Below are 25913 nucleotides of genomic sequence, written 5' to 3'. Positions count from 1 at the left end.
CTTGAAAAATATTTATTTTTGTTTGAAAAACACTTGACTGAATTTTCAACCACATCTCTAATTATTGAAATCTAGACAAGCAAACGATCATATTATTTATTTTATTTTTAATAAAATAAAATATTAGATTTGTGCTTGTATGAGTGTTTTTTTTACGAGCTAACTCAACTATGATCACGAATTCAACTTTATTTGTAAATATTTTTATTGTTATTTTTTTTATTACAAACCGAGTTCTATTTGTGAATGCTTTTATTATTATTATTATTTTATTTAAACTCATTAAAATTAAATTATTATAATTTTTCTAGGAAGGTATCCAATTAAATACCACTCAAGTTGATTTTGTTATTTTTATATAAAAATATAGCATTTTTTTACAACGCTAACAACCACTTTTCTAGTACAATTACTATTTTTTTATTTTGTTTTTATTTTATTTGTTGTTTTTATTGCATGTCTTTTTTTTACCACATGAGATTTCAAAAAATTCATAATTTCAAATCATCTATAATTAATACCAGTATTATTCGATTTTGACAAGTGAATTGAGTCGGACAATTCAAATGTTAGCGATGAACCGGTTTTTTTAAATATTCCTAGTTCTCCCATTCATTTCTCTACCGCCCGAATTCATAAAATAAATAAATAGATACAAATACAATAATCCTAGCCGTTCCATCACTACCTTCACGAAAATCTTAGTCTCTCCGAGATAAAGAAAAAGAGAGCGTGAGACAGAGAGCAACAAAATCAGATAGCAATTAACAAAACCCTAGATTACAATGGACCGCTCCTTCAAACACACCCGTGACGACCGTGATCGTGACCACCACAAACACCGATCAAGAGACGATAAGCATCGAGACTCCTCCGATTCTCACCACCACCGATCAGAGAGAGAATCTCACCAACGCGAGCATCACAAATCATCCAGGCGCGATGATACAAAGCGCGAAAGATCTCACGAACGAGAAGAGAGTGTGGATAGGCGAGAGAGATCTCACGATCACAAATCGTCTTCCTCATCGAGGCGTGAGGAGAGAGAGAGGTCGTATGATGCGAGAGAGGAGAGAGAAGGGAGTAGAGAGAGAAAACGCGAGAAGAGAGAAAGAGAAACTGTAGATGAAGATTATTTGGAGAGAAAGAAAAGAAAGGAGGGAGGAGGTAGTGAGGATAGAGCTGTTGTTGAGAAGGAGAAGAGGAGTAGAAGAAGATTTGGTGAAAAAGTGAAAGAAGAGGATAATAGGACTGACAACAATGATAATGGTAATAGTTTTGAGAATGTGAAGAGAGTGGATTCGAGTGAGGCTGGACTGAAGGAGGAAGTCAATGATGAGCCAATTGGTGGCGGCAGGGGCAGCACCACAGAAAACGGTGGTGTTTCGACTACAAATGTAAGTTTTCTCTCTGACTCTATTTTGTTTTTTAGTGTGCTTTTTTCGATGTGTGTTTGCTGTTTTGCGGCTTATTAAGTGTAGATGTTTAGTCTAGATAAATGGGCTAGCGTGATATATTAAGAATAGAGAGTAGGGTCATGCTCTTTATGTACTCGCATGTTTGGTTTAATTAGCTATTTTTATTGTCTGTTTGGATTACATGCGGGATAATGAAGGTGGGGAGCGGCGAGATGGGATTAGTGGTTCGTCACAGTATTTGATATAGCTCTGTTAAGTTTATGCCTGAAGCAGAAAATTGGGTTATGCAATTTCCTGTGTGGTCTGTGCGTGATTTGGAGGTGGACTGGGAGTGGGGTTATCTCCGTTACCATGCTTGCTTTTGCTGGCTTGTTATAGTTGAATATGGTGTGCATGATGGCGGTTACTGATTTTTGTACAGGTTTTGCTTTTGCTGTGTTTCTTATTATGTGTATGTCTGTCGCAGCTATAAGCTATTTTATTTCTTGTTACGTCTCATGTATGATTGACTGGGACTGTTATTGTGTGTTTCTATGTAGGTAATATGAGAATGGAGGTGTTATAATGTATAATTTGTGGTTTTTTAATTGTAAGATGATTAGTATCTGTGCTTTGTTAGAAATAGAAAATTTAGCGATTATTTGGCTCATGTTGATATTTATATGTTTCAAGTTACATGGTTCTGTAGGAAAAGTAGAGGTCAATTTTAGTGCTACATGATGGAAGACGTAGAGTGTTCGTGGCATATGTGGTTTGGCAAGTAGTGTTCTTAATTTTCTTATATAGAGGTTGTGTAAAGTGAAAGCTGGTAAGTGAATTTTTTTTTCCTTTGGGTGCAATATTTGCTTTCAGAGAAATGCTGTTTCATCACTTTTACATTGCTAGTCATGTCGTTCTTGATGTTGTAGGCATTTTGGTGACTCTTAATGGTTAATGGAACTTTAAGGGACAATGGAGCCATGTAGTTTGGGTGGTTTGGAACTTCTCTTTCTGTTGATTTTGGTCAAGTTACATACAGATGGTATTTTCTTTTATCGTCTTTACTTATATCTTATATTTGAAATCCGTTTTGCGTTTTTTTCCTGATTTACTCTATAGTTTTTTTTGTTATTTAACAAGGAGTCCTTATAGATCAATGGGCACATTGTTGGAAGATCCATTTCCTTTGTTGAAGATCTTTTATGGTGTGCAATCCTCATATTTTTTGGATTTGTACGCCTAAGGAGTTCTGCAAAGGGACTCAATGTTGTTCCTCTTTTGTTCACTTGCTCAATTGTCCCTTCTACTCTCTACCCTTTACTCTTTGCCTTGCGGGCGTGTTTCTTCCTGCACATGGACTCTCTGTCTTAACCAGTTTTATAATAGTAATAGGATCCTTTTGAACTGTATTCTGAGATTCCAAACCATGGTTTTCTAAAAGTTCTCTACTTTTGAAATGGAATGGTGATTTTCTTAGTTGGTGCTGGATGCTGTATTCCCATCACTCTAGATGCAGGTTGAAAAGAACATTCTATATCTCCTTGCTGTTAGACCTGCTTTTATTTTCTATTTTTATGCAATGAATGTGTGACCTGCTTTAAAAGGATGTGCTCTGTGAACCTTGCATATGACTTTTTTAACCTTAACTGCTCTCTAAGCAAGGTTAGTGGTGTCTGATTTTTACTTTTACGCCTAATCATACACGTTCAGATTTTGTATAATGTACAAGTAGAACTTGTATGCATAGAATCTGGGGTTTTACAGAAGAAGTTATAGTATATTTCCCCACCATTCAGAACCTTCTGAAATTTTTTTGTGTGATGTGGCGTTTTGCGTGATTTTTCTCATTTTATTATTAGCCTAATATCTTTTTAAAGCATCTTATTTGTTGTCCGCCACCCACCCTTCCAACAAATTTACTTTTGCTATGGTCTTTCTTAAGGTGCTCCTATTGTCAAACCTGTATGCTGACATGTGAAGTTTATTGTTCCATACCTGCAGGGTGCTTCTCTGGAATCATTCACTAAGACTCCAAGCAATCAGCCTGAGACCTCTGTGGCACCTGTTCACCCCCTTCCTACCAAGGTATCTTCAATTTCAAACACAAATGAAAATAAGGGAGTTAGTATTGCCAGATCTCATGCGGTTCCTGGAAAATCTAGTACAGATGGGACATCTTCAGCTGCTGGGAAAAGTGGAAATCTATCACTTGATGCATTAGCAAAAGCTAAGAAAGCCTTGCAAATGCAGAAGGAACTGTCAGAGAAGCTGAAGAAGCTACCCCTGGTAAGTTCCCATCATAGAATTTCTATGATATCCTTGCATGTGCTGCTGTTTCGCCATCTCTCTCTTTGTCATGTTCTAATATTATACCGTTTTACCTCCCGTGATTCCAGTACTTATGAACTGGTTATGTTTGTTCTTGTAGTCAAGCAAGGGTAATAACACAAGTTCAGGTGGTAGCTCACAAAGGGTATTGCCATCAGCAACCACTACTACTGCTGTTTCGACTGGGGCAGTTTCTAGTTCATCCTCCTTATCTACAAGCACTATGGTGTCTATAAAGACACCTTCAACTGGTGTGGCACCTCTGCCCGATATTACTAGCATACCCAATTATGAAGCTGTTAAGCGTGCCCAGGAACTTGCTGCTAAAATGGGATTTCGCCAGGACCCTGAGTTTGCTCCTCTTATAAACTTGTTCCCTGGCCAGTTGCCAGCAGAAGTCTCTGTGCCACAGAAGCCTACTAAGACCCCTGTTCTTCGTGTGGATGCACTTGGTAGGGAAATAGATGAACGTGGAAATGTGGTGAATGTGACTAAACCAAGCAACCTTAGCACCTTAAAGGTTGGGTAATTTTTATAAGTTATACAGTTTCTTTTTTTTTTATTATCAATTTAGTTTCATTTTGTTGGAGCTGTGATATTTGACTGAGAAGGGCTGTTACGCGATACATATGATCTTTTTCAGGTCAACATCAACAAGCAGAAAAAGGAAGCATTCCAGATTCTTAAACCTGAATTAGATGTGGATCCTGAATCGAACCCTTATTATGATGTGAAAATGGGAATTAATAAGAATAAGTTCTTGAGACCCAAACGAATGACCTTCCAGTTTGTAGAGGAAGGCAAGTGGTTAAAAGAAGCTGAAATAATGAAACTGAGGGTAATTCTTGCAACCTTCACACCTTTTTGCTAAATCCTCATTGCTATTTTTAATTGTTTGCAAATATTTATGGTTTTTATTTTCTGTTCCCAGAATCAATTTGGAGAAGAAAGAGAGAAGGATATGAAGGCAAGGCAAGCATTACATGCAAAGGCGAAGGCAGCTCCGGATATAAATCCTAATTTGATAGAGGTATCAGAGCGAGTTATAACCAAAGCGAAGCCTAAGGATCCGATTCCTGATGTAGAGTGGTGGTAAGTTGACATTTTACTTTTCTTTATATAATATGGTTCTTACCAATAACAACAATGGTTGTTACTCCGTTGCAGAATTTGTTTCATATGTTACTTACTAATTTGAGTCTGCATGATCTATCTAACTGGAACCATTGCTTGCTAAATCTCATCTTAAGAACAAGTGCTTGTTACTGGTTGTGTATTTACTAAGATGTAAGGGTCTTGCTAACTCTCATGCTAGGAACAATTTGCAACCGCTTGTGTAGTTACTAAGATGTTGATATGTTTGAGGTGCAACGACAACTGAATCTTAAAGTTGTGTTCTACTTATTCACGGAGTTGGTCTGAGTGGCTTTTTAACCTGGGTTCAGGACTTTCAGGAATTGTGGATAACTTTGAATCCTTCACCATTTCCTTTAGCTGCGAGAGAGAGAGAGAGAGAGGAGGATGTCAGGGGCTCTGTTCCAGTACATCCTAGGCTCCTTTGTCCTTCTTGTGAAGCCTGACATGGGTTTCATCTGTATCTGTTTGGATGTTTGTAAATTTTATATTATTAACCTAATTGAAGAGAGTTGGAGAACTTTTCTTTTGTTATTCTGTGTACTTAATACCATTTCATCTTATACAACTTATCTGGAAAGAAGTTCATATGTTTTTGGTTGCTGAATTTAGGGATGCACCTTTACTGACTGGTGGGACTTATGGTGAAAATGATGATGTTCTTATCACTGAGCATAGATTGAAAAGGGATAAAATTACTATCTATGTGCAACACCCACGTCCTATTGAGCCCCCGGCTGAGCCAGCTCCTCCACCACCTCAACCTTTGAAACTAACTAAGAAGGAGCAGAAGAAGCTCAGAACACAGCGTCGACTTGCTCGGGAAAAGGATAGACAGGAAATGATTAGACAAGGCTTGATTGAACCTCCAAAACCAAAGGTTAAGATGAGCAATTTAATGAAAGTTCTTGGCTCAGAAGCAACACAAGACCCCACTAGACTTGAAAAGCAAATTCGTACTGCAGCTGCTGAACGTGAACAAGCTCACATTGATCGAAATACTGCACGTAAGCTCACTCCTGCTGAGCGCCGTGAAAAGAAGGAGAGAAAGCTCTTTGATGACCCGAACACCATGGAAACTATTGTTTCTATTTACAGAATCAACAACCTCTCAGACAAGAAAACTCGCTTCAAAGTTGATGTCAATGCTCACGAGAACCGCTTGACTGGATGCACGGTGATTACAGAGGGAATTTGTGTGTTGGTGGTTGAAGGGGGAAGCAAATCCATCAAAAGGTATGGGAAGCTAATGCTTAGGCGTATAAACTGGGCTGAAGCTGTTAATGAGGATGAAGGAGATGACAATGAGGAGAAACCTGTGAACAAATGTATGCTGGTGTGGCAAGGTAGTGTTGCCAAACCTAGCTTCCACAGGTTTTCTTTACATGACTGTGTGACTGAAGCTGCAGCCCGAAAATATTTTGCTGATGCTGGTGTTGCCCACTATTGGGATCTTGCTGTCAATTTCTCTGATGATCAAATGTGAGAGGCTGCTTTGATGAAAGCATCACCAGGTCATTACTGATTTTTGTTGAAGTTCAGCTACTTTCCTTCATTTTGTGGTTCAGAGTTCTGAGATTTACTTTGATGCACTTTTCACCCATAGGGGCTTTTGGATCATTGTATGCTTTTCATAAGTAGAGTTTTAACGTGTAAATTTGAAATCCATGTTTCTGAACCATTCTGTCCATGGGGTTAGGCAGAAAAGGGCTTCAAAGTTGTGATTTTAAATGCAAATGCTATCGTCAAATTGAACAGTTGTAGTACCCTGATGGATGATCTTTCTTTAAGCCAGTGTGGCAGCTACTAGGGTCTGGCTGTATACCTAGTTGAATTGCTAGATAATAATTATATGTTGCTTTAAGAATTCAGGCATACCTAGTTGAACTTATATATAAATAGCGTCAATATTAGCGTTATGTTTTTTTTTATATAATATTTAAACATATTAAATTATCTCTATTTCTTATGCAAGCTACCTATTATATATTATGTGGTGGTTGTTTTTCCTTGGAAAAAAACTTGCTAATTAACCTTCATGTGGGCTAAATGCCTAAGACTCAACCTCAATAATGTTTATTATTATGCGACAGCGCAGCTTGCTTGGTTCAAAGCTACTGTGATTAATTAGAGGGAGGAAATGGCTGCTTGAGGTCACGATCTGGACCTGAAAAAATGCTACTAAAGTAAATGGTATCTGGTGAATCCTATTGATAAAAGGCTAAGTCCTATTTGTTGAAATAGCTCTTGACAGTTCATGACACCGTGTGGACAGATTACGCTTTGCTTCGATAAGACGGGTAACAAAACAACCTGCTGGCGGCCTTCCTCCTCATGAAGGTTGACATAAGAGTTACATTATGACAAACAGTTGGGAAATGAGTCCTATGCCCTCACACACGCCGACTGTTTATGCCCATGTTCTATTTTGACCAGGGAGATTTTTCACAGCTTTAATTGCAGGTGCGGGATAGCTTGAAATTTGGTGAATGACGCTAGCCTATCTACGTTAAACCACCAAGAGTCTTATGTACCAAAAATGTCATGCTGCTTTCTGAATTTCATGCTGACACTGTTTTCTGCTCCTTTTTGAGACGGTGCAGGGGCAGTATAGGCATGGTGGTGGGCACTTCATGGCTAACAAGACAACTCTTCTGTAAGAATTGTTTATCATTTAATTTGAGTTGAGGAAATTGTCCATTGTACTTGCGATAGACCATGATCATGAGTGGGTTGTGTGTGTGTGTGTTCATACCACATCTTTCCATTTTGTTTTCTATTTGGTTTCCTTTTTCTTAAATTGGTTGAACTAAATAACTTTTTAAATATTCTACAAGTTCCATTCGTTGAATTAAACCTGTGGAGCCATCTATACCCGATCCATATTATTTAAAATTATATTTTGAGAAAACATAGAGTTACGAGCATGCCTCTTTGCATGGACTAATTAATTTGAGAGATGCTTGATAGAACCAATGCTGTCATATACTATATTGATTCAGTTTCAAATATGCTGCTTGGCATCCATTGATAGTTTAATACTAGAAAAATTCTTTTAACTAGAAGTTACCAAATTTAGAACATAATAGGACTAATTTTGAAATAACTTTAATTACACTATCCAAATTTTGCCTTACTTTTTTTTTCCTGGTTGAAGGAACAAATAGAAAGACTTGGAATTGTTAGGATCTCGTCACTGGGTGCCCGCTAATTAACTACTAACTTCTGTGTTTGCATCCATCGTCGTCTTCTTCTTCTTCTTCTTCAGCAGGGCAAATACAGTATCGATCATTTAGCCAAATTCACCCCTCCAATACGGTAAAGACTCTGTAATTCCAACTTTAGATGAGTTAGGCACCGCAACTTAATTATATTTATGATGGTTAGGCACGTATAGGGCCTGCTGATTACGCAATCCATATTCTATTGCTTGAAATATTGAAGCTTTGATGGTTCAAATACAGCTTGTATTTATTCGAATCTGAATATGCCATGTGAATTCAATGCTCTTCTGATACCGAAGTCATTAATTTAAACTTGTAAAAAGTTTTTGGTAGACATAGAGCCCAATAAAACAATATATTGAGATAGAAAGGTAATTGAGATCCGTGTAACTCCAACCTTGAATACGAAAAATATCCTAAAGTCAATTGTTGCGCTTGAAAACTCAAATCTCAGATTTTGTTTGTCATTATAGTTAAATTATATTTTTATAAATCTTATAATTTTTTTAGTTTTAAATTGATTTTTTAAAGATTTTTAGATCTTTTTATATATTGAATTCATAAATAAATTTTAAAAAATAAAAAAAATATATTATCTAAATAAATTTCTAAATAAAAATAATTTTGAATAGCAATATCTATCGCATTTTAGAAAAATCTAACATTTCTTATGATGACATGTTTTCGAAGATTGATTCAATACGAAGATTGATTTAATACGTAGATGTTAAAAATAAATTTTAAAAAATAAAAAATAAATTTTAAATAAAAAATATTTTAAAAAACAAAAACTACTCTAAAAAAAACAAACATTTCTTGTGACAACCTCTTCCCGAAGATTGGTTACTGGTGGATAATGAGAGCAGCTTTTACAAACATTCATTTTCGCTATAAATCTTTATCTACAAGTCGCTATTAATGTTAATTCGAGTATCAGAAGGTTGTTTAAATTCATAAAGGGGACTTATTTTGCAAATGCATGTTCTTGCTGCTAAGCCCAGTTTCTATATATCTTTCTATCTTTTCTTAAGCTTTAGCAAAAACATAAATATCCTCTTGTGCAGTTTTTTACAGCTTCGTCAAGGTCTGTATCTTAGCGAGGCAATTGCCTACGCATTTTAATCAATATTTATGAATCCATTACGCACGGACCATAAAGATATTATTGTTATCAAAACTGATGGGATGAGTGCATGAGTTAGATTGAATTTTGATTCATTCATCTAATTACAAGTACTTCATTCATTTGATGATCCGTATTTGATCGAGAATCGCCATATATATATATATATATATATTAAAAAAATATATATATTTTAAGTATATCAAATTTGTAAAAGGTAAAAGTGGTATTCAATGATTTAAGACTTAGGAGCAATAGAAGCTACCAGCTTACTATACTTATTTCAAAGGGATGAGAGTGAATTACTAAAAACATTTATAGAAAATCACTTGAATAGAATGGTACGGTTTTTTTAATTTTGCTTAGAAACTTTTTTAAATAAATCTGGTTTATGAAACCAAAATTAATGGAATTATCTAAGAACATTTATGAAAAAATCACTTGGATCGAATGGTTTTTTTAATTTTTTTTAATTTTGGTTAGAGTTTTTTTAAATAAATCCGGCTTATAAAACCAAACTAATTCAAATAAAAAAACATTAAAAACTAAAGACTTTTTATAAATTAAAAGCTCATTAAATCAAAATTTATTAAATATAATTTAATTAAAAGATCCTTGATTTAAAAATAAACCAAACTTATTTGATTTTTTAAAATATAAAACCAAACTCAACCGAACCTAATATCAATTTGGTTCAGTTATTCAATTTGTTTAGATTTAAAAAAAAATCAATTTGATTAAATTTTTTTTATCCAAACCGAATCACTCACCTCTAAGTTTTAGCCGTGTACTTGGACTGAAACTCAGCTTCACGCAAACAGTAAATCAACATCCGACCTACTTTAATTAAACCCTAAGGCCATGTTTATTTCCCGGAATTCATTTTTCGGGAAATCACTTTCCAAACTTTCATGTGTTTGTTTGCCATTAGAAAAGTTGGTCAACGGAAAATATTTTCCAGTCAAAGAAAAATTTGGTTTGGTTTCCAGGAAAATATTTTCCCTTTTAGCTGTGTTTGTTTTCCGGAAAGTGGTTTCCGGAAAACCACTTTCCAAACTTTCCTGTGTTTGTTTGCCATTAGAAAAGTTGGTCAACGGAAAACACTTTCCAGTTAAAGAAAAATTTGGCTTGGTTTTCAGGAAAGTGTTTTCCTGGAAAATTTGGACGGAAAACACTTTTCGGAAATTATGAAAAATTTAGAAATGTCATTATTTGCTGAGTATATCAAATTTGATCCTCAAACTTTTGATTGCTATATATAATTTGTTTTGAATATTTATTTTTCAATTCCATCTCTTAAAATTTAATTTTTGTCCTTATTTTTATAATTGCTATTTGCTTTTTTTTTTATCATTTTTTTATTGAAATTTTTTATCTATCAAATTTGGTCCTTATTTTTTTTATTGTTACTTATTTTATTTGAAATAATTTATGAAATGTTAATTATTATTATTTTAATTTATTCACCTTTTATTTTTTTTTAATTTTTTAGATTTGATCTCTATTATTTTGATTATTATTTATTTTATTTGAGATAATTTATGAAATTATATTTTTTTTCAATTTCATTCTCATTCAACCTTTTAATTTGTAAGATTTGTTCTTCATTATTTTAATAAACTTGAGAAAAATAAAACATTAATAAGTTATTTTCCAGCTCATTTTCCATGACATAACCAAATACTGGAAAGTATTTTCCAACTTATTTTCCATTACACTACCAAACATCGGAAAATATTTTCATGGAATTTACTTTTCTAGAATTCATTTTTCCCGAAATTTATTTTTAAAAAAAAAACTATTTTTCAGCAAACAAACGAGACTAAATACAAATACATGTAACAAAACCCATTTGGCCACATTTCAACTCTCACCAACCAAAACCACCCACGTGTCATATCTTACTCTCCCAAAGAAAAGAAGACGGATGGACAGCAGATTTAGGAGATTTAGGTAACCTTTCTCCCACCCCTTCCCCCGATGAAAAAAAAAACAAAAACAATTAAAAATTAATTAAACATCTAAACTTAAATTAACACAGTACTTCAGTTCTCCACACAGTCTCTCTTTTGCAGTGAAGTTCAAATCGTTATATATAGAAACCACAGAACTAAAAAACAATACAACGAACTGGAAACAAAATCTTCTCCTCTTTGCTTCTAAAACCCCCCAACCAAACACCACCTCCACCACCACCACATTAATCACGTCTCCTCTCTTTTAACCGCCGCTACCTCTTAGCCAGCGTAACGCATGCAACCTCGACCTCACCATCCTCCACGCCGTTATCCTCACTTTCTTTAAGAATCTTTAAAATCACTTCTCTAGCTGCTAAAATCAAAATGTCACGCGTTGTAGCAGAAGATTACTCACCTAGTCGAGATTCTGGTACGATGCCATTTTACACCCAATCCATCTCCATGGATTTCACTAATCACCACCCCCAGCCACCTTTCTCCTCCACCGCAACGTCGCCGACGCTGGGTCAGTTACTAAAAAACGTCGGTGACCTCCGCCGTGAAGCCACCGGAAATGGCAGCGAGACCCCGGTGCACCAAGTCCTCGAGCTTGGAAGCACGAATCTTGAGGTTCCGCGATCGATTCCATTTGTTCTTTCTTTCAACAACCTCAAATACAGCGTCAAGGTTCGCCGGAAGTTTAGACTTCGGTCAATTCTCCCCAGCCGGAATATCCACCGCACCGGCGCTACCACAGATAGCGATCCAGTCGGAGGTGAAAGCCTCTCCACCACCACTAAGACTCTCTTGAACGACATCTCAGGCGAGGCACGTGATGGCGAGATTCTGGCCGTTCTCGGCGCGAGTGGATCCGGAAAGTCAACACTCATTGACGCACTTGCGAACCGAATCGCTAAAGGAAGCTTGAAAGGCACAAAGACGCTAAACGGCGAAGTTTTGGAGTCTAGAATGTTGAAGGTGATATCAGCTTACGTCATGCAAGACGATTTGCTATTTCCAATGCTAACAGTGGAAGAAACTCTAATGTTTGCGGCTGAGTTTCGGTTGCCGAGGAGTTTGTCAAATTCCAAAAAGCGGTTGCGCGTGCAAGCCTTAATTGAACAATTAGGGCTTAAAAACGCGGCAAAAACCGTAATTGGTGATGAAGGGCATAGAGGTGTAAGTGGAGGTGAACGACGTCGTGTATCGATTGGGATTGATATAATTCACGATCCGATCATTCTTTTTCTTGATGAGCCCACGTCCGGTTTGGATTCAACAAGTGCGTTCATGGTTGTGAAAGTTTTGCAAAGGATAGCACAGAGTGGAAGTATTGTGATTATGTCAGTGCACCAGCCAAGTTATCGAATTCTTGGGTTATTAGACCGGTTGATATTTTTGTCGCGTGGACAAACTGTTTATAGTGGTTCACCGATGAGTTTACCGGTTTATTTCTCGGACTTTGGGCATCCAATACCGGACAGCGAGAACCGGACGGAGTATGCCTTGGATTTGATCAGAGAACTTGAAGGGTCACCAGGAGGGACTAAGAGTTTGGTGGAGTTTAACAAATCATGGCATGATTTAAAGCTTTCAAGAAATGGAAGGGGTGAACCGGACGGGGGTGGTTTGTCACTTAAAGAAGCTATCAGTGCTGCCATTTCTAAAGGGAAGTTGGTGTCTGGTGCTACTAATAATGATGCTATAAGTCCCAATTCAATGGTGCCAACTTTTGCAAATCCGGTTTGGAAGGAAATGGCAGTGTTGTCAAGAAGATCGTTTATGAATTCAAGAAGGGTTCCGGAATTGTTTGGGGTCCGATTGGGTGCTGTCGTGGTTACTGGGTTTATTTTAGCTACAGTGTTTTGGCAGCTTGATAGTTCACCAAAAGGAGTGCAGGAGCGATTAGGGTTTTTCGCTTTTGCCATGTCAACAACTTTCTACACTTGTGCTGATGCCCTTCCAGTTTTTCTTCAAGAAAGGTATATTTTCATGAGAGAAACGGCTTATAATGCTTATAGAAGATCATCTTATGTGTTATCTCATGGACTTGTTGTGCTGCCATCGTTGATTTTCTTGTCATTTGCGTTTGCTGCGACAACGTTTTGGGCTGTTGGGCTAGATGGTGGTTTTTCAGGGTTCTTGTTTTACTTCTTGATAATCTTCGCTTCATTTTGGGCTGGGAGTTCGTTTGTGACATTTCTATCCGGTGTGGTGCCTCATGTCATGCTTGGTTATATCATAGTTGTGGCTATTTTGGCATATTTCCTCCTTTTTAGTGGGTTCTTTATCAATCGTGATCGAATCCCTTCTTACTGGATATGGTTTCACTACTTGTCGCTGGTGAAATACCCTTATGAAGCTGTTTTGCAAAACGAGTTTCAAGATGCAACCAAGTGTTTCGTAAGGGGTGTCCAGATTTTTGACCAAAGTCCACTCGGGGAAGCACCCACATCATTGAAACTTAAATTGCTCGAATCCATGAGCAATACACTGGGGATGAAGATCACTAGCTCCACATGCTTGACTACAGGGGCAGACGTGTTGCAGCAGCAAGATATTACAGGTTTGAGCAAGTGGAATTGCCTGTGGGTCACTGTGGCTTGGGGGTTCTTGTTTAGGATTCTCTTTTACGTCTCTTTGTTGTTGGGGAGCAAGAACAAGAGGAGGTGATGATGAGGGTAATAAATTAGATGGTCGGCCGGTGGTTAATTTGTTTGGCGGGAGGATGATATACTGTGTAGGAATTACTTTACCGTTGGCTTTAGTTGAGTTGCAGGCTTGATCTGGTGTTAAACTGTTAATATAAACAGTTCAATAATGTTCATTTAGATAATAATAGTAAAAAAAAAAACAGTATTTTTTGTATTCAATTCTTTAATTCAGTACTTTTCATAATTCTATGGGCAATGGCTTCTTTCCACTAGTCTTAATTATTATTTCTAGCGCTGGTAATAAAGGTGCTGTTAGAAGGAGAGAAAATTAAGTACGTACCTAACTTGCGGTACATACGTGCGTGATTGTTAAAAACTTAAATATATAGCCATTTCTTAAATCTTATACGTATATATATACATCTTGCAAGGAGTAGAGATCGCACTCGATTATTATTATTATTATTATTATTATTATTATTATTATATAAAAGAATAAAGAGTAGAGATCTATGGTATGAAATTTGGTGGCTACTGTCCCAAGTCTCAGTGAAATAGCTGTGAAGGTTCAAAAGAACCACCAAGATATATTTAAGAAAAGGGTATGAATTTATACTAGAGAGTTTATTAAAATTAATTAAGTTACCTTAAATTTGATTTAAAGACGTTTTCTCATTGATTTTTAAAATTAATAAGTCGTGGTCATTTCTTTTTAACTAGTTTTCATGTCCGCACTTCGCTAGACTGAATTGTCATTTTAAGCAGAAAATAATGTTCAGGTACTAAAATAAAAAAAAACAAAAAAAAAAAAACAATTTATGACTAATATGTAAAAATGTTAATTCGGACTAGGTCAACACGAGACATCCGTCAAATTCATGGTCTAGATTATCTGACTGGAATAACCCAATTAAAAATAAAAAGAATTATAATTTTTTTAAAAAATATATGATAAAGTTTTAAACCCATGACCCGAGTAATTAAACCTGAAGCATCAAACTTAGAAAAACCATGAAATTCAATTCCTAAAAAAATAAATATTAAAAGGTTAAATTAAAGGGAAAAAATCTAATCAGACGTACAAGAGGATTTTAAAAAATAACAATTCAAAAAATAAAGATTAAAATCACTATTATTACTATTATTAATAAGTAATATCATTACTGCTACTATCATTATTATGGCCATTATCATTATTTTCATTATTATTATTATTATTACCACATTGATTGCTAACATTATCAATATTAGTAATAATAGTAGCATTTTTATTAATATTATTACTATTTTAACAATCATTACCACAATAATCATCACTATTATTATTGTTGTTGCTATTGCTATATTTAATTTCATTATTACTATCATTACAGTAACTATTATTAGTATTTTTAATATAAATTTTTCTTCTTCTTTTGCTTCCTCTATCTTATATTGTTGTTTATGTTGTTATTATAATTATTATCACCGCTATTTTTATTTTTTATTATTAATAATAATATTATTATTATTATTATTATCATTACTAATTTAATAATATTGTTATCGTTGTTGTATCATCATCGATCGATGATATTATTATTTTATTTTACTATTATCATCAACAATATTATTACTCTTTTTTTTTACTATTATTATTATTATTAACTAACTCTACAATGATTATCATTTTTATTACCATCAAATGGTAGACCAGAAGAGAGAGAGAGAGAGAATCACTACAGTCATGTACTCTTCATTTAATGGTCCAACGTTTACTTAACTAAGCATTCCAGATGGGACGTTTGCTCTGTCTTTGCCTATTCACGTGGATGATGCCTGCCTGAAGGTTTTCAGGGCGGCCGGTAACATAAAGAGTGTTTCTTGCCGGTTTGACTCTAAGCTATCGAACAATAAATATGACTCTCTGAGTCATTTTTCTAGTTAGGTTGGTCGCCTAACTTACGATCGGTACTAGAAAACCAATATTGACTCCCACTTTAACTCCTCTTTCACTCATCTGCATCTTTATCCCAGGGTTTATTAGTAATGTATTTTAAATTGGATTAATTAGTTTGATTTTTGTTTATTTTTCCTTTCTTTTAGATGGTAAGTTTTTATTTTTTTGATCATCATCTTTTTAATGGTGTTATTTTATTTTATTTTTATAATAAACAATTAACTTTTTAATGAAACAGTCATTCATATATAATGATAGGGAGAAACACAATGAATTAAAAAAAAAGCTAAAAAAAAAAAGTTATATCAGTACCATTTTTTTAATAGTGAACTTTTAATTTAATTCTATTCTATTACTATAAAAAAAGTATTAATAATGTCCTGAACAAAAACCATGGCAGTATAGCCGACAAAGGAATATCGGAAGCTTTCACACGGCCGCCCTGCTAAGAGGAGTAATGCTTTAGCATCATCATGGGGAAGACACCGTAAACCGTAACTCCCGTCTGAATCTTTTGGCACGATTCATTAACGGTGCCCTCCAGGCGTAGGAAGTGGGCAGACGATAAGGATTAAAGAATGCACGCGAGCATTAAATGTGAAAGTCGACGAAAATCACTGTACATGGTCCATGCCAATTTGTGGGTTGAGCTTCACTATTTGTCTATTATCCTACACAAAAATTGAAAATACCTTTATTGTACGTAAATTAATAGAAACTAATATTAATACAAATTAACGGACTGTCGTGTACATTCTGGAAAATAATCTGGCACTTATTCAAGGTCCAGCCGACATGCATGCCTGCCACGTCAGTAAAAGTAAGTTTTTTATTATTATTGCAACAAAGGAAAAGCTCAAATACAAGATCTTTTGGAGGAGTCGTCCCTTACCTTTCATGCTTTTTGGCAATAAAAGTTAAGTTTACGAACGTCACCGAGTACAACTGGAAGAGCTGGGTCCTAGCATTTAACTCACTACTTTGTCTCTTGCACGTTTAAACTGTTTAAACTTTAGTGTGATATGTAGATATTTATAGACACCTCGAAATTTGATAACTCTGAATATTCTCCAAATCGACTCATATTTCCAGTGTTAAGAATTTATTTGTTTAGTCGAGAAATGTTAAGAGCGATTGCGAGTCTTGGATATTCGATCCCAAGCTAATTTGACTTGTGCGATGAATTATCGAAACTATAAACTAGCATGCAATGGCGTGCCGGTTAACTTGCCGGTGTTGATCAACACTGGTAATTGTCCATATATACATAGCATTGCCCTTATTTTAGTTTTGTCAAGTAGACTGATAATCGTTTTTAATAGCATTTTCAAATTACTTGATCGATGGATTGACAAATTAAAACTGGATTCTCGATGCCATTATTATCGAGCATTTTGGATTTATTTTTTTTATGGAAGAAATAAATTTTAAAGAATTAAAAAATAAATTTTAATATATTTTTTTAATTTTTTTTCTAAAAAATTAACTTTTACCGTACTTTCAAACCGTAAATCCCATAAAAAAAAAAAATAGAAAACTAAGGTCAGAATATCCCAGGGCACAGGTTTGGATCTTAGGTGCAAGGATTTTTCGGCTAAGCAGAGTAATAATAACTTGATGGAGATCAGGAGATCTAGCTGTACTTATTATTGTACCTAATTTGAGGGTTGCGGGTTTTTTTTTTTTTCCCCTGTTCTTTTACAGATTAATGGTAAGATTTCATTTTTCCTTTTTATCTAGCACATTTAAATAAAAATATAATTGGATAAACAGGACGTGAGGACCGAAGAGCAAACGCAAGTGGATTGAACATAGCATCCCTTTGTGAGCTTACCCTATATCATCGCCGCCCCTAAAAACTAGTACTAGTATCATTTATTTATATAACCTAAGTAATTAATTTCCCATGTACAAAAATCCAATTATAAATCCACGTAGATTCAGATACACAATCCATTAACATTTTCCACGCTCTATTCTTTCGTTTCCAACTTGCTATTCTTCAATAATAACCTGCATGAATCCATAGAAGACTTGAAAAAAAAGAGCTGCAGCTGCCGATCCTTTGCCTAAATCGCCCTCAAGGAAGCAAACATTGAATGCAAAGAACAATAATCTTACACGTCGCAACCAGTAGACGTCAGTATATATATCTATATATATCAGTATATCCCACTTTTTAAAAAAAAAACTTTGCCGAAACTGTACCCAACTCAGTATCTCCCTGGCTTCAATTGACGAACAAGTGAAGCTTTCGTGACCAAGTACCATGGCAAAATTCGTGATACTTCATTTTCACCCTTCTTATCACGTCATTAATGTCAAGTTTAAGTTGCATTGGTTTGGAAAGGAAAGACTTTGCGCACCATTCATTAAATGAATATGTCCTTGATCTTTAATATGTAATTAATTAATTAGATACAGGTAGTTGGAAGTTTATTAATTATAATATAGTCAAGCGGCGGAAGTTATCGGACTAGAGCAAATAAACAAGAGGCGACAGTGCCTTCTAGACTAGTAGACAAGAAAGCTAAGTTGATGTGCATGCATGGCTAAGATCATGCCAAATAACATGTATATAATTTTATTTTATTTTTATTAATATGGATATTCGGTCCAACTTGCATATACCTCGACTAATCTCACAGACTCTAATGTTAACGACCATGTAAATCTCTAGTGACCCGAAGGTTTGTGGAGCTAGAACTGGTGATCTCTAAAGAGTAAATATAGAACCTGACCAGTTGAACTACACCCCTTAAAATTTAGAGTTAACATGTATATAATTAACGAGGCAGGTAAATGGGAAAAGATTTGTTACATATTTATGCTTTTTAGGCCTCTTAAGGTAGACCTTCCCATCGGTTTGGACCAAAAAGAAAAGAAAAAAATCCTTCAGAAATTAGTCATCTTTAATTTCTAGAGACCAATACACACCATATATTCTCGATGCATGTGTAACTGTACAAAAAAAAAAAGCACATAAAAGAGTGGTCATTCATTCATTGTTTTATTATTTCTTTATTAGATAAAACACATAAAAGCACTTCAAATAAATTTAATAGCAATTATATTTTATATTCTTTATTAGATAAAAAAAAGAAAAGCACCTCAAATAAATTTAATAGCAATTATATTTTATATTCTTTATTAGATAAAACAAAGAAAAGCACCTCAAATAAATTTATTATATTCATTATTAGATAGAACACGTAAAAGCACTCCTCATAAAAACACATAAAACCCATCTATGCAATAAATCAGATCGAAATGTTTTATTGTTAACTCGTTGACAATACCTCGTGCTAGGCCCAAACTAGTTTTTGGTGTAAAGTTGTTGTGTTAATTGCTTAAGTTCGAAAACTGGCCCAAACTCCCAATAATCTCGTGGAAGCTAAAACATGTGCAGCCCAAACCAATAACATCAAGCCTTGTTCTAGGCCCGTCCACTGTATTTTGGGACTCCTAGACCCGCCCATTTTAAAATCAATTATTATTCTTTTACACGTGATTCGACTAGTAATATTTTTTTTTTCAATTTCTAACAGATTATTTAAACTTATTTATAAATTAATAAATTATAATTTTTTTATTAAATATCTTTTAATCTTAAATAATTTTATATAAATTTTAAAAATCATAATTAAATTAATTTGATTAATGTTTAACTTGAGTAAATATTAGGTACATGAGTTGAATTATCTTTCAGATTTTTAAATATATATAACTATTAAAAATATTATTTTCTGAAATATCTTCAATTGATATTATATTTTCACGCCTTTTTTATTTTAACTATTATACGTGGCTTGAGTTTAAATTAAAAATATATATTATTTTAACTATTTTTTTACAATTATATGTGGCTTGAGTTTAAATTAAAAATAGATAAATGATTATGAATTTTACAAGTTGAGTTTTTGATAAATCTTCCGTAGTGTTATCAATGTTTGTCAAAAAGAGTAAAACAATAACTAAAACGTGAAAAATTAACCTATGAAAATGAATTGAGAAAGCAATTTAATATGCTGATGAATTTCAATGTAATATAATTATTTCTTGATTCTGAGTCTTGATATGGTTAAAATAAATTTCCAATATAGTATTGTATAATTCAAGAGTGATTTAAATAGTTTATTTTATGTCTTTCGGTATCATATAAATTAAAATATTTCTCCAACTAAAATAAATATTATATTACAATAATTTTAAATCGCTTTTATTTATAAGATTTTGTTTGTTCATATAAAATATATTAATAACATGAATACATAAGGTGTGATGTGAATAAAAAACTTATTTAGAACTCTGTTGACTTTTAACTTGATAATCTAAGCATTGTGAACTAAAGAGTTCATTTTTATTATATGTGAGGAATATTAAAGATATGGGTATGGGTAAAAACTTTGTTACATAGGCTACATAGTCAAGGTCTAGTTTAATAATTTACTAAACTTTAATAGAATTTTTATTCATTTTAATTGGACGATGAGTGGATAGAAAAAAAAAATACGGGCATGAGAAATTTTATGAACCATCGCCGGTACATTTCATGCCTTGGCAGATTTTTTTTTTTAATGTTAACAATGATTATAAAAATTAAAAATATAATAACAAATAATCTATTTATTTTCAAATGCTAGGTTGGGTAACGCATACGTATCCTAGTTGGGGTCTAAGAAGAACACTCAATTATAAGATAACGAATAACACAACCATTCGTTGTCACAACAGATATATAACGTTTCTTATAGCAAGCTTCAATTTCTATTTATAGGTGCGGCTCTCAATATTACCTCTTGTATCCCCGATGTGGGACTGAGCACCTCTTAATTGCATTGCTTTTCTTTCCTCCATTGCCGCTTTGTTCATGACTCGTGATTTGCTGCTATTTTCTCGTTCCTACTATTATATACTCGTATCGAAAGAGCATGTGATTAGCTTGGAGATACAATCTAACCTCGTGAATTTGCCTTGATAGCTTTTGCTTTGAAGGCAAAATTATGGGAAGTCTTCAGAATGGTCAAACGATATAAAAAAAAAATCACACATGTAATAACTCTGACAAATCTTTAGGATCCTTTGATATTCGCGCTAAAAAAGGTAGGTTTTTTCTTCCAGCCACCCCATTTTATTTTGCTCAGGGGCATAGCCAACAGTAAGCTGGTGATGTACACCTTCATCATCACAAAACAAAATTCCTTGGAAGTATATTCCTTGCCTCTGTCACTAAGGCTTTGAGTTGACAGCCACTTTGCTTCTCAGCTGCATTTTTTCATTTTTGTTTTGAAAACTTCAGATCTTTCTTTCAAGAAGTACATCCAAGTCATTTTTGAGAAGTTATCAATAAATAGGATGAAGTACTTGCTGTTGTCAAGAGAGGGAGTCCTCATGAGACCACAGACGTCAGTATGCACCAGTTAAAGCTTATGTGAAGCTCTCCTGGCTGTGCCAGATGGTAAGGATTTTCAAGCTAACTTGATCAAATTCCACGTTTGTTAGAAATTCAATTTTCCATGAATTGGTCGAAGTTATCCTGGAGTGGTTCTAGCAGGGACGCCAGTTAAATTGCAAACAATTAGAGTATCTTTATAATTCAGAGATGAACAATGTCTAAGCGGCCGAAGCCTTTAATTCTCCTTCGAAAAGCAGGTCGGATTTCTCACGGTCCGAGACAACAAAGCATTTTTCACGCATCAGCAATTGTGCCGCTCTCCTCAACTACAAATTTTGACATATAGCTGGAGGGCGGGCCAGGCCCTTGCAGTAGTGCAACGCATGGGCGACGCTTGAGAATCCCAGTAGCAAGCTACTGTGTTGGACCCTCCCCTTTAAAAAATTAATTTAATATCGTGTGGACCTATGGCCCACGTATCAGATATTAAACTGATAAGAACAGATACTACACTTGATCTTAGCCAAAAGGCCGAGAAAGGTATGATTTGAACGTTGGCTTCGATTTCCTTTTATAGGCACAGCTCTCAACAGTATCTTATGATTTATCGATGTGGGATATGAGCACCTACCTACCTTTCTTTCACTTCTTCCTTCTCTGCTCCCTTTGAGTCCTCCTGTATTAAAAACATATTTTTTATATATCAGAAAATAATATAATTACATTGGAGATGTTAATCTGGCTTTTAGTATTCACTTTGATAGCTTGTTCTTAAGGAAGAGAAATTAATTAAAAATCTTGGAAGTTGTAAACTTCTTATAGATGGGTCTCACAAGTTATAAAATCCATGCTAAGTGTCATATGTTATGTATATTTTTTGAATCCTTTAATGACTAGCTCATGACGGAGAGGTTCATGAATTTCAAATCAGTTGAAGTAATGATAACATCTTAAGAGTGATTGGCAAAGTTTCACTTAAATCGATCTTCTTTGCTGCCATTGTTTTTTGCTTAACATCTCTACAGCATACGGCTATTATATATGCAGGCAGTAGTGTCATGGCAAATAACCTCAACAAGAGGCTGGAGTTGGTTGGTGTGGCTCTAACCTTAATGTTTCCCGGTTAGTGTCAAATTTGATGCATAGGATGCTTACGATTTGTTGAATTGGGAGGTTTCCTTGATCATCGCAGATAGGTCCCTTCTGCTTCAGAGTTCGAAATGCATGCCTGCTGTGCTAAAAGTTTCAGTGAGGTAGTCAGTGGGACTGCAGGAGTGTTGCTGATTGGATTGCAATAAAGGTAATTAGAAGTAATATAGTGCCTTAAAGGATGAATGTTTGTATATGATTTCTCAATTGAATAAAAGGATACAGCTCAAAAGAAGTATTGCTGTCAACAACAAATTTCCGTCATAAGTTCTAGGATGGCTCAATTACCAACAACTGCTTGGCACTTAGGTTAATTCATTTTACATCCACTCTCTTTGTGTGTTTGGCTGGGAGGTATGGAGATTTTTTTAAAAAAATATAATTCTTTTAAAATACAAATTATACCTCATAAAAATAAAAAATATATACTTTTTATTTTTTATGTGAATTTCATAAATAAATAAAAATAATCATATCTCCAACCTAAACACCCGATTATGACAATCCTCACGCCACAGAAATCTCAGCTCTCCAAACCCAACATAGATGCAGCAGGTATAGAAGACTCTACAAATGTGTAGGCTCAATCCTCCTTGCAAATGGTACGAAAAACAAAATCCCCTAAATCTCAAATTAGGCCGATGTTAGACCAATACCTATCGCATCAAACCTCTAAGTAAAGTCCATTTAAATATATTTGTGAGAGTAGCAAGTACAAACAGCAACTCTCACTACGCCTTTCACTAACGAACTACTCCCGCCACAAAAAAGAAAACTGACAGACTTATCCAAACAAAACAACACAAGCTAAGAGATAACACTTCCACCATAAATTCATCAATGGCTGCGCTACCATCCTCTCCTTCTCTGCAACTCTCAACAACAACCATAACAGCAACCCATTTCCCTTATCCACGTGCCGCGTTCCCAATCAAACCTCACGCGCCCAAACAATCCTCCATCACCCGCGCCACCACAGATGACAACAAAGCAGACACTACCCAAGAGCCCGAGTCGAAACCCGGATCCGCATCCGACGACCAATTTGAGAGCCGCCTGTCCCAGGTCCGACTCCGATACAGAAGCGGGACCGGCAAGAAAGCAGAGCTCCGGAAAGCAAAGAAAGGGAAATCTGGGTCCGGGTCAGGATCGGGAATGTACCTGCCTCCAGTTCCTTTAAAGAAATCGGTTTCTGATGGGTTAAAAGTGGAATTCGGGTTTAGCCCGTACAGTGAAAGGGTAAACGGGCGGATCGCAATTCTTGGGCTATCAGCTTTGTTATTAGTAGAGCTTGCAGCGGGTAAAAGTGTAATTAATTATCACACTCCAGCAATTGTGGTGATTCAGATTTATTTTGTAGCTGCGGTGACTGCTTTGTATGTTAAGTACGAGAAAGAGAAGGTTAGCATCTGGCCTGAGTCTGCTCCTAGTGAGGAATGAATGAGTAAATTGTTAGCAAAGAAAAATGATGTTTTAACACCTTTTCTTTTCTGTAATATTAGTTTGTTTTGAAGCCATGTTTAGTCTACGCCAGTTTTTTATTTCATTGTTTATTCATGGATGAGGCAGATGAATTATGATTTTTTTTATAAAAAAAATGACTCGATGGAAATAAATTTTAGACATTTTCATCAGATAAAAATTTCTTGGCGTGTTCTGTTCTTTGAATGTGTTTCATTTGGAATGCTAGACGTTCTGGATGGAAAATGTTGGACCTATACGTTTCTGGAATGCATCTCCTCTGTTTACGGATTCATCGGATGAAAACAGGAATTAAAAAAAAAAAAAACTATGCATACTGGCAAGATCGGGAGAAATGCTGCAAAAATTACCCAGCATTTGACATGTTTTAAGGCCTTCATGTTATTAATAATAATAGATGTCATAACCCAATTCTGGGTTATTCCCCAAAATTCACTTTTTTTAAATAAAAACAAAAAAAAATAAAAAAATAAAAATAAAAGCTGGCAATGTGGAGAAAGCTGATCAAGAAAAATAGGCAAAATAGGCAAAAATCAATCTGTAATTTTCGGAGGAAATTCAAGGCCTTTCGGCGCCCTATTGTGCCCAAAATCGGAGGAAAAAATGCAAATTCAAGGTCAAATTAAATGATTATTGGACAAATTTGCATAAAAATTAAGTCCAATAACATAATTAAATTTTTAATAGGCCAATTTGATTTAATCATGGGCCAAATTAAATTTTAATTATGTTTAAGAATTAATTTAGGTCCAAATGAAGGATTTAATTAAGTGCAAGGACTTAATTATACTTTAAATGGGTCAAATTAATTTTATTTGGGGCTTAATTGGTGAAAAATTAAGTTTGGGAGCCTAATTTGGGCTTAATGGAGAAGATTGGAATTTTAAGAGACCAAATTTAATTTTTACCAAGTTAATTGACAAAATCAGGGGTCAAATTGCAAGCAAATTGAAGTTTTGGGGCCAATTAGGGACTTAATTGAAGCAATCTGAGACCAAGGACCAAAACACAAAACGCGTGCAAGAGGAAGGATTGATGTGAAATCTGGCACTTTGGCGCCAGTTTTTTCATTTAAATGAAACGGCGCGTTTTGGGAAAAACGACGCCGTTTCATGCGTTAAAAAAAAAAAAAAAAAAAAAAAAAGGGGCAGGACCAGGCGACGCGTCGCCTAGTACTGTTCATCTTCTTCTCCACTGAGCTGCCCGAGTGGCCGACTTCAAGCCTTGTCTGCTGCCTCGTTTGTACCCCAAATTCGACAAAGCATGCACCAACATGTCCAACTGAAACACCTTTATCCTCGAGAATGGTCCGGTCGGGTCGAAAAGGTTTGAAACGGCTTCGTTTATTGGCCCAAAGTGTGCACCTCGGGCAGTCTGCAAATTTGGCAGTTCGAGGTGCCCACTTTGAGCCAACGGTTTGGATCGCTCAGGTCGAATCAAGGGCTGATATTTTTCCCCCATTGAGGACAAGATTGCCCTCTTTCCAGCCCTATAAATAGGAGCAATTTTCATGCTCAGGGAGAGGAGAAAAACGAGCTCAAAGTTGGCCGAAAACCAGCCTTCTGCACCCATTTTTCTGCAAACAATCATTTTTTCTGCTTTCTCTCTCCACCGTGGCCTTCAGCCACCATCACCTTCATCACCTAGCTTCTCGCCATCATCCCCACCTCCAGTAGCCACAAAACCATCTCACGTGACAGTTGCACCACTTCTCTCTCTCTCTCCTCTGTAAAATCTCCTCCTCTGCCACCGGGACTCCAGCAGCAGCGGCGACAGCAGAGCCAGCAGCCACCACCTTGACCAGAAGCTTTCACTCCTACCAGCAGCAGCCAGAGTAGCATCTCCTTCCCCAGTCACACCAACAGCTCCAGCCGTGAGCTTTCCTTCTCCTCTGCAGGAATCTGCTCCTTCTTCTTCCAGCCGTGAACAGTGCAAGCCGCCGGCCTCACCACCTTCAGTTACACCGTGTACCACCAGCTAGGCCGCCGACTCTCTCCACGCCAGGTAACTCGCCCCTCCCCTGCTACGCCTTCCTTTTCCTTTCACCGTGGCTGCATGCAGAATTCGTTTCTGCATGCAGCGGCTAATTAATTAGCCACTTGCTTGGGCCGGGCCGGTTCTGGCCCGGCC

The 25913-nt window shown here is 35.5% G+C and overlaps 3 protein-coding genes and 1 non-coding gene across 15 annotated transcripts; 3 read left to right on the top strand and 1 right to left on the bottom strand.

Annotated features, from left to right (window-relative positions):
* Nucleotides 1-662: 662 nt before the first annotated feature.
* LOC18108997 (protein RDM16) lies at nucleotides 663-7715 on the top strand. 12 transcript variants are annotated; one of them, XM_024607205.2, is made up of 9 exons: nucleotides 1248-1397; nucleotides 2107-2226; nucleotides 2327-2439; nucleotides 3399-3482; nucleotides 3565-3683; nucleotides 3826-4245; nucleotides 4369-4563; nucleotides 4657-4817; nucleotides 5472-6778. In XM_024607205.2, exons 5-9 carry the CDS (start codon nucleotides 3642-3644, stop codon nucleotides 6343-6345), a joined length of 1692 nt encoding a protein of 563 aa, XP_024462973.2. In that variant the 5' UTR covers nucleotides 1248-1397; nucleotides 2107-2226; nucleotides 2327-2439; nucleotides 3399-3482; nucleotides 3565-3641; the 3' UTR covers nucleotides 6346-6778. The 12 variants fall into 12 exon arrangements, 10 of the variants coding, with proteins under 10 accessions (XP_024462967.2, XP_024462964.2, XP_024462963.2 ...); XR_008059841.1 differs by lacking the exons at nucleotides 2107-2226; nucleotides 2327-2439 and adding exons at nucleotides 6958-7322; nucleotides 7463-7715 and having other exon boundaries at nucleotides 663-1397; nucleotides 3399-3683; nucleotides 5472-6373; XR_008059842.1 differs by lacking the exons at nucleotides 2107-2226; nucleotides 2327-2439 and adding exons at nucleotides 6958-7344; nucleotides 7463-7715 and having other exon boundaries at nucleotides 663-1397; nucleotides 3399-3683; nucleotides 5472-6373.
* Nucleotides 7716-11265: 3550 nt separating this feature from the next.
* On the top strand, nucleotides 11266-14032 carry LOC7469787 (ABC transporter G family member 6). Its single transcript, XM_002312021.4, has one exon. The coding sequence runs from the start codon at nucleotides 11549-11551 to the stop codon at nucleotides 13835-13837; it is 2289 nt and encodes a 762-aa protein (XP_002312057.4). The 5' UTR covers nucleotides 11266-11548; the 3' UTR covers nucleotides 13838-14032.
* A 7468-nt stretch (nucleotides 14033-21500) lies between these two features.
* On the bottom strand, nucleotides 21501-21696 carry LOC112328523 (U2 spliceosomal RNA). Its single transcript, XR_002983539.2, has one exon. It is a non-coding gene; the product is annotated as a U2 spliceosomal RNA (small nuclear RNA).
* Nucleotides 21697-22892: 1196 nt separating this feature from the next.
* Nucleotides 22893-23842, top strand: LOC7457904 (uncharacterized). Its single transcript, XM_002312020.4, has one exon. The coding sequence runs from the start codon at nucleotides 23142-23144 to the stop codon at nucleotides 23739-23741; it is 600 nt and encodes a 199-aa protein (XP_002312056.1). The 5' UTR covers nucleotides 22893-23141; the 3' UTR covers nucleotides 23742-23842.
* The last annotated feature ends 2071 nt before the right edge of the window (nucleotides 23843-25913 follow it).

The sequence above is a fragment of the Populus trichocarpa genome, chromosome 8 (genome assembly GCF_000002775.5).
Source record: "Populus trichocarpa isolate Nisqually-1 chromosome 8, P.trichocarpa_v4.1, whole genome shotgun sequence".
Classification (NCBI taxonomy): Eukaryota; Viridiplantae; Streptophyta; class Magnoliopsida; order Malpighiales; family Salicaceae; genus Populus; species Populus trichocarpa.
The sequence above is the reverse complement of the archived record's forward strand: the minus strand, read 5'-3'. Positions and strand labels throughout refer to the sequence as shown.